This window comes from Euprymna scolopes, chromosome 10, assembly GCF_053919585.1.
Source record: "Euprymna scolopes isolate OS-2025 chromosome 10, ASM5391958v1, whole genome shotgun sequence".
NCBI classification, from domain to species: domain Eukaryota; kingdom Metazoa; phylum Mollusca; class Cephalopoda; order Sepiida; family Sepiolidae; genus Euprymna; species Euprymna scolopes.
In genome coordinates this window covers 160583781-160602782 of record NC_136491.1, presented here as the reverse complement: position 1 = coordinate 160602782, position 19002 = coordinate 160583781, and the positions used below count along the sequence as shown (strand labels likewise).

At 27.7% G+C, this 19002-nt stretch overlaps 1 protein-coding gene across 1 annotated transcript in view; it reads left to right on the top strand.

Moving 5' to 3' along the window:
- Positions 1-19002, top strand: part of LOC145286341 (uncharacterized) — a 265839-nt gene that overhangs the window by 207233 nt on the left and 39604 nt on the right. The window contains exons 28-31 of the mRNA XM_080135264.1: positions 5128-5250; positions 10978-11123; positions 16350-16485; positions 17175-17324. Coding sequence (XP_079991390.1) covers positions 5128-5250; positions 10978-11123; positions 16350-16485; positions 17175-17324 — 555 coding nt within the window. The remainder of the gene's footprint in view (positions 1-5127; positions 5251-10977; positions 11124-16349; positions 16486-17174; positions 17325-19002) is intronic.

Sequence of the window (19002 nt, the reverse complement as noted above, 5' to 3'; positions counted from 1 at the left end):
ACATCTTTCAAACTGCTTGGCCTAACGTTCACAGGAAACATGAGTTGGAACAATTATATTGACAACATTGCCAGGGCTGCTGCAAAGAAGGTAGGCTCTCTCTACCATGCTAGAAAACTACTACCTCTATAAGGCCACCATTCGCCCATGTATGGAGTATTGTTGTCACATTTGGGCTGGTGCATCTGCTGCTAGTCTCTCACTCCTAGACAAGGTTCAAAAGAGAGTTGCTAATCTGATAGGCCCTGAATTGGCATCTAAGCTTCAGCCTCTGTCCCATCGACGAAACGTTGCACCCCTCTGCCTGTTCTACAAGTATTTTAATGGTGAATGCTCTGACGAACTTCAGACACTTGTGCCCCCACGACGTAGACACCCTCGACAAACCCGACAGGCAGCTAAATCCCACACCACACAGTAGAGATCCCTAGATGTAAAAGATCTTTCTACTCCAGTAGTTTCTTCTTTTCTACTCCAGTAGTTTCTTCCCCAGAACCGCTAGAATCTGGAATTCCATTCCAGGTCCCTGCTTCCCCAACTGTACTGACGCACAGAAGTTCAAGTGCAAGGTTAACCGACATCTTGCTGCCTAATCCCAACATAGTGCCCAGTAGTCGCTGGCCCTGATAGTAGCCCCCTACACCAATGTGCCTTATTTGGGGTGAAAATCTAATAAAGAAAAAAAAAAGAATGTGGAGTATTTAAATTATTTATAAGTGAATTATTCAAATTATTTGTAAGTGAATTATTTAAATTATTTATAAGTGAATTATTTAAATTATTTGTAAGTGAATTATTTAAATTATTTGTAAGTGAATTATTTAAATTATTTATAAGTGAATTATTTAAATTATTTGTAAGTGAATTATTTAAATTATTTGTAAGTGAATTATTTAAATTATTTATAAGTGAATTATTTAAATTATTTGTAAGTGAATTATTTAAATTATTTGTAAGTGAATTATTTAAATTATTTATAAGTGAATTATTCAAATTATTTGTAAGTGAATTATTTAAATTATTTATAAGTGAATTATTTAAATTATTTGTAAGTGAATTATTTAAATTATTTGTAAGTGAATTATTTAAATTATTTATAAGTGAATTATTTAAATTATTTGTAAGTGAATTATTTAAATTATTTGTAAGTGAATTATTTAAATTATTTATAAATGAATTATTTAAATTATTTATAAGTGAATTATTTAAATTATTTATAAATGAATTATTTAAATTATTTATAAGTGAATTATTTAAATTATTTGTAAGTGAATTATTTAAATTATTTATAAGTGAATTATTTAAATTATTTGTAAGTGAATTATTTAAATTATTTATAAGTGAATTATTTAAATTATTTGTAAGTGAATTATTTAAATTATTTGTAAGTGAATTATTTAAATTATTTGTAAGTGAATTATTTAAATTATTTGTAAGTGAATTATTTAAATTATTTATAAGTGAATTATTTAAATTATTTGTAAGTGAATTATTTAAATTATTTATAAGTGAATTATTTAAATTATTTATAAGTGAATTATTTAAATTATTTGTAAGTGAATTATTTAAATTATTTATAAGTGAATTATTTAAATTATTTATAAGTGAATTATTTAAATTATTTGTAAGTGAATTATTTAAATTATTTATAAGTGAATTATTTAAATTATTTGTAAGTGAATTATTTAAATTATTTATAAGTGAATTATTTAAATTATTTATAAGTGAATTATTTAAATTATTTATAAGTGAATTATTTAAATTATTTGTAAGTGAATTATTTAAATTATTTATAAGTGAATTATTTAAATTATTTATAAGTGAATTATTTAAATTATTTGTAAGTGAATTATTTAAATTATTTATAAGTGAATTATTTAAATTATTCATAAGTGAATTATTTAAATTATTTGTAAGTGAATTATTTAAATTATTTAAAAGTGAATTATTTAAATTATTTATAAATGAATTATTTAAATTATTTGTAAGTGAATTATTTAAATTATTTGTAAGTGAATTATTTAAATTATTTATAAATGAATTATTTAAATTATTTATAAGTGAATTATTTAAATTATTTATAAATGAATTATTTAAATTATTTATAAGTGAATTATTTAAATTATTTGTAAGTGAATTATTTAAATTATTTATAAGTGAATTATTTAAATTATTTGTAAGTGAATTATATAAATTATTTATAAGTGAATTATTTAAATTATTTGTAAGTGAATTATTTAAATTATTTGTAAGTGAATTATTTAAATTATTTGTAAGTGAATTATTTAAATTATTTGTAAGTGAATTATTTAAATTATTTATAAGTGAATTATTTAAATTATTTGTAAGTGAATTATTTAAATTATTTATAAGTGAATTATTTAAATTATTTATAAGTGAATTATTTAAATTATTTGTAAGTGAATTATTTAAATTATTTATAAGTGAATTATTTAAATTATTTATAAGTGAATTATTTAAATTATTTGTAAGTGAATTATTTAAATTATTTATAAGTGAATTATTTAAATTATTTGTAAGTGAATTATTTAAATTATTTATAAGTGAATTATTTAAATTATTTATAAGTGAATTATTTAAATTATTTATAAGTGAATTATTTAAATTATTTGTAAGTGAATTATTTAAATTATTTATAAGTGAATTATTTAAATTATTTATAAGTGAATTATTTAAATTATTTGTAAGTGAATTATTTAAATTATTTATAAGTGAATTATTTAAATTATTCATAAGTGAATTATTTAAATTATTTGTAAGTGAATTATTTAAATTATTTAAAAGTGAATTATTTAAATTATTTATAAATGAATTATTTAAATTATTTGTAAGTGAATTATTTAAATTATTTGTAAGTGAATTATTTAAATTATTTATAAGTGAATTATTTAAATTATTTATAAGTGAATTATTTAAATTATTTATAAGTGAATTATTTAAATTATTTGTAAGTGAATTATTTAAATTATTTATAAGTGAATTATTTAAATTATTCATAAGTGAATTATTTAAATTATTTGTAAGTGAATTATTTAAATTATTTATAAGTGAATTATTTAAATTATTTATAAATGAATTATTTAAATTATTTGTAAGTGAATTATTTAAATTATTTGTAAGTGAATTATTTAAATTATTTATAAATGAATTATTTAAATTATTTATAAGTGAATTATTTAAATTATTTATAAGTGAATTATTTAAATTATTTGTAAGTGAATTATTTAAATTATTTATAAGTGAATTATTTAAATTATTTGTAAGTGAATTATTTAAATTATTTATAAGTGAATTATTTAAATTATTCATAAGTGAATTATTTAAATTATTTGTAAGTGAATTATTTAAATTATTTAAAAGTGAATTATTTAAATTATTTATAAATGAATTATTTAAATTATTTGTAAGTGAATTATTTAAATTATTTGTAAGTGAATTATTTAAATTATTTGTAAGTGAATTATTTAAATTATTTGTAAGTGAATTATTTAAATTATTTATAAGTGAATTATTTAAATTATTTGTAAGTGAATTATTTAAATTATTTATAAGTGAATTATTTAAATTATTCATAAGTGAATTATTTAAATTATTTGTAAGTGAATTATTTAAATTATTTAAAAGTGAATTATTTAAATTATTTATAAATGAATTATTTAAATTATTTGTAAGTGAATTTTTTAAATTATTTGTAAGTGAATTATTTAAATTATTTGTAAGTGAATTATTTAAATCATTTGTAAGTGAATTATTTAAATTATTTGTAAGTGAATTATTTAAATTATTTGTAAGTGAATTATTTAAATTATTTGTAAGTGAATTATTTAAATTATTTATAAGTGAATTATTTAAATTATTTGTAAGTGAATTATTTAAATTATTTGTAAGTGAATTATTTAAATTATTTAAAAGTGAATTTTTTAAATTATTTGTAAGTGAATTATTTAAATTATTTGTAAGTGAATTATTTAAATTATTTGTAAGTGAATTATTTAAATTATTTGTAAGTGAATTATTTAAATTATTTGTAAGTGAATTATTTAAATTATTTATAAGTGGATTATTTAAATTATTTGTAAGTGAATTATTTAAATTATTTGTAAGTGAATTATTTAAATTATTTAAAAGTGAATTTTTTAAATTATTTTTAAGTGAATTATTTAAATTATTTGTAAGTGAATTATTTAAATTATTTGTAAGTGAATTATTTAAATTATTTGTAAGTGAATTATTTAAATTATTTGTAAGTGAATTATTTAAATTATTTGTAAGTGAATTATTTAAATTATTTGTAAGTGAATTATTTAAATTATTTGTAAGTGAATTATTTAAATTATTTATAATTAAATTATTTAAATTATTTTTAAGTGAATTATTTAAATTATTTGTAAGTGAATTATTTAAATTATTTGTAAGTGAATTATTTAAATTATTTATAAGTGAATTATTTAAATTATTTGTAAGTGAATTATTTAAATTATTTGTAAGTGAATTATTTAAATTATTTGTAAGTGAATTATTTAAATTATTTATAAGTGAATTATTTAAATTATTTGTAAGTGAATTATTTAAATTATTTGTAAGTGAATTATTTCAATTATTTAAATTATTTAAATTATTTGTAAGTGAATTATTTTAATTATTTGTAAGTGAATTATTTCAATTATTTCAATTATTTAAATTTTTTAAATTATTTGTAAGTGAATTATTTAAATTATTTGTAGGTGAATTATTTAAATTATTTGTAAGTGAATTATTTAAATTATTTGTAAGTGAATTATTTAAATTATTTAAATTATTTAAATTATTTAAATTATTTATAATTAAAGTATTTGATTTCATTGTATGAACAGTATTTAAATTCTTTTTCGAATGTTACTTTTTTCAGTAATTTAAAAATTGTCATTCGTATTAACCTGCTGCACTTTTTTTTTAACTCACTTCAACAATATTCAAAGCATGAGTAGATATTTTGTTAAATGTTTCATTTTGCATTAAAAAATCATTAAAAAGAATGGAATTATGTGAGAGACTAATGAATATTTATTTATTTCAGTTGATCAAAACAAAAAATATTTTATATCATTATTTAATCATTGGTTTCAGCTAAAAAGCGAGCAATACTGGCCGGATGTGGGAATGACCAGGACATATGGAGTCATAAGTGTCAGCCATAGAACCGAAAATAAGCATTCTTCTTATACTTATCGACAGTTTTGCATAACAAAGGTAAGAAATGTAAAGAATTTATGAATTCTTATTTGTAATTATAAGAATTTATTTTTAGAAGATATATCTATTTAATTTGGTGTTTAGTGATGAGAATGTGTTTTTCAACAGAAGCATGGACAGACTGATTAATAGATACAATCACATATATTGTATATTGTATATTGTATACTGTATATTGTATACTCTATATTGTATATTGTATACTGTATACTGTATATTGTATATTGTACACTTTATATTGTATATTATATATTGTATATTGTATACTGTATATTGTATATTGTATATTATATATTGTATATTATATATTGTATATTGTATACTGTATATTGTATATTGTATATTATATACTGTATATTGTACATTGTATACTGTATATTATATATTGTATATTGTATACTGTATATTGTATATTGTATATTGTATATTGTATACTGTATATTGTATATTGTATATTATATATTGTATATTATATATTGTATATTGTATACTGTATATTGTATATTGTATATTATATACTGTATATTGTACATTGTATACTGTATATTGCATATTGTATATTGTATATTGTATATTGTATACTGTATATTGTATATTGTATATTGTATACTGTATACTGTATACTGTATATTGTATACTGTATATTGTATATTGTATATTGATACTGTATACTGTATATTGTATACTGTATACAGTATATTGTATATTGTATACTGTATATTGTATATTGTATATTGTATACTGTATACTGTATATTGTACATTGTATACTGTATACTGTATATTGTATATTGTATATTGTATATTGTATACTGTATATTGTATACTGTATATTGTATATTGTATATTGATACTGTATACTGTATATTGTATACTGTATACAGTATATTGTATATTGTATATTGTATATTGTATATTGTATATTGTATATTGTATTTTGTATATTGTACACTTTATATTGTATATTATATATTGTATATTGTATACTGTATATTGTATATTGTATATTATATATTGTATATTATATATTGTATATTGTATACTGTATATTGTATATTGTATATTATATACTGTATATTGTACATTGTATACTGTATATTGTATATTGTATATTGTATACTGTATATTGTATATTGTATATTGTATATTGTATACTGTATATTGTATATTGTATATTGTATATTGTATACTGTATATTGTATACTGTATATTGTATATTGTATATTGATACTGTATACTGTATATTGTATACTGTATACAGTATATTGTATATTGTATACTGTATATTGTATATTGTATATTGTATATTGTATACTGTATATTGTATACTGTATATTGTATATTGATACTGTATACTGTATATTGTATACTGTATACAGTATATTGTATATTGTATACTGTATATTGTATATTGTTTATTATATATTGTATATTGTATACTGTATATTGTATATTGTTTATTATATATTGTATATTGTATACTGTATATTGTATATTGTATACTGCATATTGTATGTTGTATATTGTATACTGTATACTGTATACTGTATATTGTATATTGTATACTGTATATTGTATATTGTATACTGTATGCTGTATATTGTATATTGTATACTGTATATTGTATATTGATACTGTATATTGTATATTGTATATTGTATACTGTATATTGTATATTGTATATTGTATACTGTATATTGTATATTGTATATTGTATACTGTATATTGTATATTGTATACTGTATATTGTATATTGTATACTGTATATCGTATACTATATATTGTATATTGTATACTATATATTGTATATTGTATACTGTATATTGTATATTGTATACTGTATACTGTATATTGTATACTGTATATTGTATATTGTATATTGTATACTGTATATTGTATTTTGTATACTGTATACTGTATATTGTATATTGTATATTGTATATTGTATACTGTATATTGTATACTGTATATTGTATATTGTATACTGTATATTCTATTTTGTATACTGTATTTTGTATATTGTATATTGTATACTGTATATTGTATACTGTATATTGTATACTGTATATTTTATATTGTATATTGTATATTGTATACTGTATATTGTATACTGTATATTGTATTTTGTATACTGTATCTTATATATTTTATATTGTATATTGTATATTGTATATTGTATACTGTATATTGCATATTGTATATTATATATTGTAATCTGTATACTGGATGAAAGACAAGATTTGGTGCTCATGTGTTACTATCATATCATGTAGTGAGGTGTGAAGATTCTTGTATAACATCTTTCCGGATGTGTTTCAGCATCAGTTTGGATAAAATTATTAATACCATGGTTCATGCAATGCTTTCTTGTGACTACACCGATAATATAATCATATTATATCAAAGATTTGCTGACATTCACTCGGCCATTGATGAGATGCAATCTTACACGTCAACATTCGGCATGAAGATAAACTGGCTCTGACTGCATTCCAATTATATTGCTCCAAAGGCTTCAACCGGAACTAGCGCCTATACTTACAAAATTATTTAAGCGTTGTCTTAAGGAGAAATGCTTACCAACATCTTGGAAAATCTCATCAGTAAGCCCTGTATTTAAGAACTCAGGTGATCGCTCGTCTCCCTCTCAGTACAGGGCAATAAGTCTCCTATGCATTATGAGTAAGCTGCTGGAATCTGTGCTAAATAAGGAAGTAGTCAACCATCTCAGCAAAAATAACCTTCTTAGTGACATGCAATATGGTTTCCGTTCTGCTAGATCTACAACAAACATGCTTACAGTTATATCTCATAGGATTAGCGAATCCCTCGACAGAGGCTTTCTTTCTAGGTCAATTGCTCTTGACATATCAAAAGCCTTTGATAAGGTATGGCATATAGGTCTACTTCACAAGATCTCCAGTCATGGTATAGCTGGAAATGTCTTCTCAACCATTAAACCATTTCTCTCTGATAGGTTCTTAAGAGTAGTGGTTGATGGGCAGAAATCAGAGGCTCTCAGTATCCAGGGGTCCATCCTAGATCCAACTCTCTTCCTTATCTACATCAATGATCTTCCAAATCACATCCTTACATCATTCGTAGACATTTATGCTGACGACACTATCATCTATGGTAGCACTTTGAAGACCATAAATGACCAAGTTCTCTCTGATTCTCTCTCCTCTGATCTTGAGTACGTGGTACAATGGGGAAAAAGTGGCTGGTTACTTTTAATGCATTTAAAACCAAGCTTCTATCTTTACATCATCAATGCTCTGTTGCCCAGCTACCATCAATCGAAATGAATGGCTCTCGTCTTGGGGAGGCTTCATGTTTTGACAAGCTTCTGGGTTTGACCTTTACTCCCGATCTGAAATGGAACACGCATATCAAATCCATTGCCAAAGTAGCTGGAAAAATGGTGGGATCCTTCTACTGCTCCAGTAGATAGCTCACTGCTGATGCAATTCTCTACCTATATAATAGCCAGGTTCGGCCAACGATGGAGTACTGTTGCTACATCTGGGCAGGAGCTGCTAGAAGCAGCTTATCCTGTCTTGACAGAGTTCAAAATAGACTTCGTAGCTTAGTGGGAGATGCTCTTTTCTCCTCCCTGCAACTTCTTTCCCACAGAAGAAACCTTGCGAGCCTATCCCTGCTTTATCGTTATTTTAATGGCAGGTGCTTATCTGAACTTAAATCTATGGTCCCCCTTTGCCAGACTTTCACAAAAAACACTCGTCTAACCAAAACCACTATCAACAATTTCCCACACTCTTTATCTGTGCCTACACCAAAACGTAGATTCCATGAACAGGGCTTCTTTCTTAGAACTTTCGCCTGTGGAACTATTTTGTTTTCCTGCTTTCCAGCTGACTACAATCTGATTGTCTTCAAGTCCAACGTGAACAAGTTCTTATTGAACTATCTCCCTAAGTAATCCAAGTTAAAAAATTCCCACTAATGTTTACTACACTAAAATCACAATGACTAATGTATACCCCTTAACCCTTATCCTCTAGTGGCCTCTGGGCCTTGATAAGTGGTGACCCCCCCCCATGTAAAAAAAAAATGCCAATAAGACACAGTTACTGATGGCAGGTCTCTTTCCAAATGAAAAACAGCTGGTTGTCGTTGATGTGAAAAGCCTTGACGAAGTCAGTTCAAATACCTTGGTTCTATCATCCTCACAATAGGTCAAGAGAAGGAAGACATCTTCAACCACGTCAGCAATGTTCACACCGCCTTCTATCAACTTCGATTGCGGCTCTAGTCTTGAAAAGGAATAAGGCTGAACACAAAATTCAAGTCCTACCAAGCCTTCATTCACACTATTCTCTTTTATGAGTGCAAGGTTTGACCTATGCAGGCAAGTGACCTGTACAAACTGGAAGTATTCAACCGTCACTCCTTACGGTGCATCCTCCAGGTCTGCTGACAACAGTTTATCTCCAACAGTACAGTTTGTGCTCGCTGCAAGATCTACTTCCTCCAAAAATCTCTCCTTGCCAGATGACTTCAAACTCTTCAATGACACCCAGGTGATTTCATCAATGAACTCATCGACCCAGCACCACCGTCAGGCAGGAAGAAAGGTCGCGGTGGCCAACTTAAAACTTGGCTCAGGACGATGAAGCAGGATGCTGAACTGATTCTGGGCCCTCATTTTTATGGGGCGGAACCATAAATGGCTTGCATTCATAATGGAAGCAACCTTGGATCGCTATGCCAGTATTCGGAACTTGTTGAAAAGAGTCGGCCCAACCAACCCAAAGTGAATGCAGCAATCATGACCATGACTAATGTTTTCTCTGATTAAAACCACATATTTAAAAATTCGTATTTTATAGATATGTTTCCATTTTAAAGACACACTTCTGTTTTCATGCTGACCAAATGCAAATGTATTATTAACATACATTTAAGACATTTGTTTTGCATTCCATGATTTTACGTTTCAATATACAAATTCTTCGAAAGAAAATCATTATTGTGGATATTTGCTATTTAGCGTTTCACTGCTTAGACCTTTTTTTTATATTAATTCCCTTCATATGTTTTCCAAAATAAATCAAATGAAAATTCCCTTTTCATGTATTTTTCTCATCCCAGCAGCGCATATTCCTCTCTTTCATTTATGATTTATCAATTTGATAAATTCTAAATATGCATTAAACATTATTAAATCTAATTGTACCTTCTGATATTGTTTATATTTTTATTAATTTTTAAATGTTTTGTATACATTCGAACATTTTTCATCCATTTATCTTCAAATGCATATTATATATATGTATATATATATATATATATATATATATATATATATATATATATATATATATATATCATATTTGTAGTCATCGACATACAGTCCTGTTTCGTTATATCACAACTCATCAGTGCCGCTAGACTAGCACCTCTCCCAAGTCAAGGATTGAACCTAGAACCGTCGTGTTGACAGTCGACACTTCTCCCACTCGACCATGGAAGCGATGCCCGCGAATAACCTGTTCGAATGTATATTTAAACAAACACTCATCCACCACTTTTACAGTGCTCAAACCGCCTGTTTGTAAACACACAAACAGCGAGCTTCGCATTTTTTCAGCCAATTAAGTAGCGGCTGAGATTATATATATATATATATATATATATATATATATATATATATATATATATATATATATATATATATATATATTGCTTCTTCTAATTTTAGAATTCGGAAAACTTCTGGGTGGAACAATATCAATTTACCAGCTGGCCTGATCATGGAGTTCCCGAAAACCCAGAATATTTTATTTCATTTAGAAATAAAGTACGTTCAACACAACTCTACAAGCCACCCATCCTTGTGCACTGCAGGTGAGACCATTAGTCATTATATTTCAATGTAATATATCCCCCTTACTTGGAGCAAAATGTCCTAAGATGTCAAAAGATTTAAGATTTTGATAGCTTATTTTCTTGCATCACTTGTCTTTGGGAATCCCTGTTTGCTCCCTGTTTTCCCGACCATACCAATATGTAGAAATTTAAACGTAACATGAACAAACATATTGTTGCACAACTTCCCACCCAGGTGCCCCTTTCTATAAATCTGGCTCCTATCATAGTAACAATTTACATTTCAATGGCATTTTGCCTTATTAATGGTAAAACATTTGTCATATCTGACAATGCATATTTTTTCAACTTCTTAACGTTTATATTTTGAACAAAAAAATGACTAAAATCGTTAGACACATATTTTCTATTGTCACAACAAAAATATATATATTTGATTCATGAAAAACTTAAATGGCTAAATTTATTTCCTTAAAATAATATCAGAAAAACTGAAATGGTTAAATTTATTTCCTTGAAATAATATCAGAAAAACTGAAATGGTTAAATTTATTTCCTTAAAATAATATCAGAAAAACTGAAATGGTTAAATTTATTTCCTTAAAATAATTTCAGAAAAACAACTGCAAAATGTAGTGTATTGGGCTTTTTCAAAAAACAAAAATTGAAATCTTTTTTTTTTCTTTACATGCATTATGGTCATTCAAAAAAATGAATTTGGGCTATTTTAATAAAATCGCATTTGGCAACATAAACTGAGTTGGTATATCCTTGATATATGTAGTACATTAATACAGAAATCAATTTGGCAACGTTTTATAGTTGTACTTCGTAATTATTTTGTGAGGTGGGATGTTCAATCTCCTGAAAATAAAATTAAATATTATTAACTTGTATTGTAATACACTGCATGTGAGCGCGTGTAAAGTTATCAACAGCAGTGAAGGCTGGCAGAATGTAAAGAGATTAGCAGCAGCAGTCTTACTTATGAGTTATGATATCAGTCGAGAATGTTACAACGCTTTAACCAGGTTTGCCTATAAGCATTTTTCTGATGTGACATGTTCGCAAAGACAACAAATCCAGTAGAAAACAAGAAAAAATGAAGACGTTATTCTCACTCCTTATCCTAATGCGGTTCATCTTTTATGATCTTGATTTACGTTTTATGCTTTTTTTCTTTTTTACGGTCAGAAGAAAAATTTTATCGCTTTCTCAGATCGAGATTATCACTGAAGTTTTATTTTATTTTTAATGGAAATCGCTCAAAACAAACCAGGAAGCCACTTGATGTAAAGAGCTAAAAAGAATGAAAAATGATTATCAAAAGACAGGATATGCCTATTGACCTTAGTCTTCAGAAAACCAATGCTATAGGTAGGAAGAAAACAGTGAGCAGGAGGAGAGTTCCACAAACTTCCACTTCTTGAAAAGAGGCTGCTGGAATAGGAAGTTGTATTACAATGAGATCATCAAACGATGAATTAACGGAGACCACTAGATTAAGTAAACAAACGAGCTGGAACAAAGGAAGCAAGGAACAGATCTGACAAGTCTGAAGAATACATGACATAATAGTATTTATAGAAAAGACTGAGACTAACGATGTCACGTCTGTGAGAGAGAGGTTGCAGAGAAAAAAAGGTGGGATCAATCAAGTTACATATGCATTTCTGAATCGAATCAAGAGCTGTCAGATGGGACAGAGATTCACCGGACCGAATATGACAACAGTATTCCACAGCTCACCTATGCAATGAGTATTGTTGCAACATCTAGACTGTTGCCCCTATCACTAGTCTATCACTCTTAGATAGGCTCCAAAAAAGAGACACAAATCTAATAGGTCCTGCACTATCGGCCAAGCTTCAACCTCTGTCCCATCGCCTATGCATTGAGTACTGTTACCACATCTGAGCTGGAGCAACTACCACTAGTCTCTCACTATTAGACAGCGTTCAAAAAAGAATCTCAAATCTAATTGGTTCATCACTATTGGCCAAGTTCCAACCTCTGTCCCATCGCCACAGTGTTGCATTCCTGGCCTGTTTTACAAGTACACTCATAGCACTTATGCCCTTTAACATAATTACCCCGACTAACTTGACAAGCAGGAAAATCACACGCCTACATTGTAAAAATCTCTAGATGCTGGAAAGCCTTCAACTCTCAAAGTTTTTTCTCTTGGACTGCTAGACTTTGGAATTCCTTCCCTGTTTCCTGCTTCCCTGACTGTACTAATTTGCAGAAGTTGAAATGCAATGTGAACAGACATCTTGTTGCTCAACTCTCCACAGACATGATTCCAAATAGTAAGCCCTTACATTACATTACAACCCCCAATAGTTCCTCCTGTATCAGAAAACACGTATATCTGTACGTGATGTTGCCAAGCTAATCAAAAACCTTGATTCCAGTAAAGCAACTGGCCCTGACGGTATTCCAATTATAGTACTCAAAAAACTTCAACCTGAACTAGCGCCCATACTTACAAAACTGTTTAAACGTTGTCTTAAGGAGAATAGTTTCCCATCTCCCTGGAAAATTTCATCAGTATGCCCTGTATTTAAGAATTCAGGTGATCACTCATCTCCCTCTCAGTACAGGCCAATAAGTCTCCTGTGCGTCATGAGTAAGTTGCTGGAATCTGTGTTAAATAGAGAAGTAATCAACCATCTCAACAAAAATAACCTTCTTAGTGACACACAATATGGTTTCCATTCTGCTAAATCTACAGCAGATGTGCTTACAGTTATATCTCATAGGATTAGCAAATCTCTCGATGGAGGCAACCTTTCTAGGACAATTGCTCTTGACATATCAAAAGTCTTTGATAGGGTATGGCATAAAGGTTTACTTCATAAGATCTCTAGCTATGGTATAGCTGGAAATGTCTTCTTAATTATTAAATCATTTCTTTCTGATAGGTTCTAAGAGTAGTAGTTGAGGGGGCAAAAATCAGAAGCTCACAGTATTATTGCCGGTGTCCCTCAGGGATCCATCCTGGGCCCAACTCTTTTCCTGATCTACATTAATGATCTTCCAAATTACATCCTTACATCATTTGTAGACATTTATGCTGACGACACTACCATTTATGGTAGCACATCTAAGACAGTAAACGACCAAGTTCTCTCCAATTCTCTCTCCTCTGATCTTGAGCAAGTAGTACAATGGGGTAAGGAGTGGCTGGTTACTTTTAATGCATCTAAAACCAAGCTTCTCTCTTTACATCATCAACATTCTGATCCACATCTGGCATCAATTGAAATGAATGGCTCTCGTCTTCAGGAGGCCTCAAGTTTTGACAAGCTTCTTGGCTTGACCATTACTCCTGATCTTAAATGGAACACGTACATCAAATCTGTTGCCAAGGCCGCTGGAAAAATGGTGGAATCTTTCTATCGATCTGGTAGATATCTCACTGCTGATGCTATTCTCTATCTATATAAGAGCCAGGTACGTCCAAGGATGGAATACTATTGCCACATCTGGGCAGGAGCTGCTAGAAAAGACTTGTCCTGCCTTGATAGAGTTCAAAATAGACTTTGTAGCCTTGTAGGAGATGTCCTTTTCTCTTCCTTGCAACCTCTATCTCATAGAAGAGATGTTGCGAGTTTGTCTCTGATGTATCGTTATTTTCATGGAAAGTGTTCGACTGAGCTTCAATCTATGGTGCCCCCTCGCCAAACTTTCACAAGAAACACTCGTCTAGCTGTAAACACTATCAATAATTTCCCCCACTCTTTATCTGTGCCTAAACCTAAATGTAGATTCCATGAACAAAGCTTCTTTCTTAGGACTGCACGCCTGTGGAATTGTCTTCCGTTTTCCTGCTTTCCGGCTGACTACAATATGGTTGTCTTCAAGTCTAACGTAAATAAGTTCTTGATGAGCCGTTCCATATAAGTTATCAAATTTACGAAATTTTCATTACTAATGATTACTATATTGTGCAATTTCTACTGTATACTCTTTAACACTTATCCTTGAGTGGCCTCTTGGCCTTGATAATGTGGTGATGCCTATATAAAAAAAAAAAGAGTAATATCTTTAGTTGGCATGTTGGAGTGAAAAAAAAAGCTCTGCTCATACTTTGAATATCATTGAAGAGAATGTTAAAACAGAAGTACAATATCTATTTGGCAATCTAGTGGAAGCTGATCCATTCTGTGTTTTACACACACACCCCTTTTCACAGAAGAGACGAGACTAGTAATTCTCTACTCAATTGTTATTTCCATCAAAGACTAGGTTTCAGTTATTCGTTCCTCCTTGTAAGACATTCACAGTAAGAACTCGTCTATCTATAACAATTAAAAAGAACTTTCCATTTTCTTCTGTGTGCCGAGCATCAAGCGGAATTTCTGCGAACAGAGTTTTATTTCCAAGAACTTTCCATTTGTGGAACACATTACAATAGAATTGGTTCCTTAGAGATTATAACATGGTCGTCTTCAAGACAAATACTTGTCATAAATTGTCCTTATAAGGAATCAAACTTTGTTCATTCTATTCATCACTTCTCTCATAATATTCTTCATCATTGAACTGTCCATCCATCCACCAATATCGTTAACCTTTGAAACCTAATGATCCTGAAGAAGGCCGGAGAGTAGAATAGGCCTGTGAGCAGGATAACAACGAAAATGAAGACAATACTCAGACATATGAAAGTAATGGAAATGACATTAAAATGATTTGTATTTAGAATGAATAAGAAGCTACAGCCAGTCCCAGAAATGGCTGCAGCAGTTTACAATTTGAAAGCCACAAAAAAAAAATATAAAAATTCAGATGACACTATGCATGCGGAGGGTTAGGTTAATATTAGGGTTAGTTTAAAATTGGAGTTTAAAAACATTAATCCCTCAAAAAACAACTAATTTATTTTTAACTTCCTCAAACAAAAAAGAAAAGAAAGTGGCTTTCAAATCGTAGACAGCTTCAGCCATTTCCGAGACTAACTCGGGATTATCCATCAAAGTACTAATATTCTCTCATAACATAGATCAAATGATTGTTAAAAAAATAATTCATTTTCCTTGCAAAAGTAAAACTTAACAAAAATGAACCCCTTCTTCCCCCAAAATAAGATCTTTTTTCCCCACAGAAACAGATTTTAAAAGCGCAAAAATTTTTAGAACAAAACAATTTTTGAGTTTCTGTATTGATTTCTTCATGTAGAAGATGCAGTATTTGATACACATAATAAAACATTTTTCAACGTTTTTTTTTTTCAAGTGCGGGTGTTGGAAGGAGTGGATCATATATCATTTTGGATATTATTCTAGAAGAAATGAAAAATAAGCCAAAGATTGATATCATTGAATGGATCTTAGATCTTCGCAGGGATCGAACTCTGATGGTTCAGAATCGAGTATGTATAAACATTTGCATTGATTGATTATGGCAATATTATTTGTTATTCAATTTCAAATTTTGTTGCCATTTTTGTCGTTAATCTTTTCATCATTTCCTTGCTTCAAGATGCAAACAATTCACATTTTGTTGGTGTGGCCCTAACACAACTCCAGATATAAAAGACGTAATTCAATTCACACATTCAATTCTTATCGGGCAAGAGTTACTCTTCTTCAATAAAAATAATAAGAGAATAATTTTATTTAGAAAATGGTTTTATTTTATTTTATTTTTATTTTTCAATAAACAAGCAGTCTTCTCACTCTTTCCATAAGCTCTGATCTCTATCTTCTCTGACTGGAGAAAAGCCAGCGTTATACAAATAAAGGATGTACAAATAAAACTGACTTAAGCACTTTTAGATTAGAAACGAAAAGAAAAATAAAGAATAAAATACTGGGTACTAATAGGTTTGTTTCATTAAAGATAACATTTTTTTCAAGTTCATTTATTATAAAAGAGACAATAATTCATTCATTAAAATGAGGTTTTTATAATTACCGAAGCCGTCCTTTCCCTTAACAGATTTTGATGTTTTATGATTCGATCTACTAAGCTGATAAATCTAACAGTGTTTAAATGATGTGAAGTCATTCACCCTTATTTAAATTGTCATTGTATTTGTTTTCTCTCTTTTTCTTATAGAAACAACTCGAATTTATTTATGATGTCCTTGTTGAGAGTATTACAACTGGTTCGACTATGGTACAAGTGTCCGATCTGCCACAAGTCTACAACCAACTGTTGAAGTTTTCAGAGAAAATCAACAGTTCTTATTTGAAGCAACAGTTTGAGGTTTACATTTTTTTTTTAATTTTTGGTACTCGTCTAACTTTTGAACAGGACAAAACTGACTTTTCAACTGTTTACGTAAACACCCAAAGATGTCAAAGTGCTTATCCAATCAGAAAGTGATAAAAATGTTAAATTATAAATTCATTAAATAGTAAATTTATGCCGTAAAAGAATTTCCTGACAGACAGATGACAATGGGGACAGTAGCCAACAGGAACAGATCTAGCCCAAATCCTTACTCTAACATCACTCCGTTGTTCATCTTTAATTTTTATTTCTTTAGAATTTTGAAAATTACTACAAAATATTTCTCGGAAATAGAAATTTTCGAAACGTTCTTTCATTGTTTTTAAAATCTTTAGATTTCTTTCTTACATTTGAAAATGACTTATTTTGAATTTCTTAAATTTTTTCTTTTGAATGTAAGTGACTCGTAAAAAATATAAAATTTCTTTCAATTAATTTTCTTCATCATAAATTACTAAATATTTTTTCATCATAAACTACTAAATATTTTTTCATCATAAACAACTAAATAGTTTTTCATCATAAACAACTAAATATTTTTTCATCATAAACAACTAAATATTTTTGCATCATAAACAACTAAATATTTTTTCATCATAAACTACTAAATATTTTTTCATCATAAACAACTAAATATTTTTTCATCATAAACAACTAAATATTTTTTCATCATAAACTACTAAATATTTTTTCATTATAAACTACTAAATATTTTTTCATCATAAACAACTAAATATTTTTCATCATAAACAACTAAATATTTTTTCATCATAAACTACTAAATATTTTTTCATCATAAACAACTAAATATTTTTCATCATAAACAACTAAATATTTTTTCATCATAAACTACTAAATATTTTTTCATCATAAACTACTAAATATTTTTTCATCATAAACAACTAAATATTTTTTCATCATAAACAACTAAATATTTTTTCATCATAAACTACTAAATATTTTTTCATCATAAACTACTAAATATTTTTTCATCATAAACTACTAAATATTTTTTCATCATAAACTACTAAATATTTTTTTATATAACTAAAGAATGGAAAGTGTCTTTTCTTGCTTTCAAAGAAGTTTGATTATTTTCTTTTCTGTTGGAACACTGACTGGTTTTGATTTCAATGCTATTTCTTTTTTATTCACCTTTTGGCGTCTCTTTATGTAAACCTGTATCAGCCATAATCAGTTTTGGTTGGTTCAAAGGCTGGATCAGTACTCCTTTTTTAAAGATTCGAGAATAGATAATAATATTCCTATTTTTTAATCTCTATCTCTACTATTATATACAATTCGCTTTCTGTGTGTGTAAGAAAGAGAGAGAGAGTTTCATCCTTATAGGTGCCGAAACAGCTGAGAAAAAATCCAATCTAAAAAAGAGTCTCAATAAGAATGATCGAAGATTGGCAGATCATTTTGAATCAGCTTTGCAATATCGGTATGCATAACACGAGTCAGATGTTTGTGCCAATAAAATGCAGCAGCTGAAAAAGATAGGGAGGACAGTGCATCACTAAAAACCACCCTTAGTGCAATAATAATTTTTTGGATCATATATGCACAAATTCATACATATGCACGTATATGCACAAATTCATATATATGCACGTATATGCACCCACATGTATACATATATATAGTT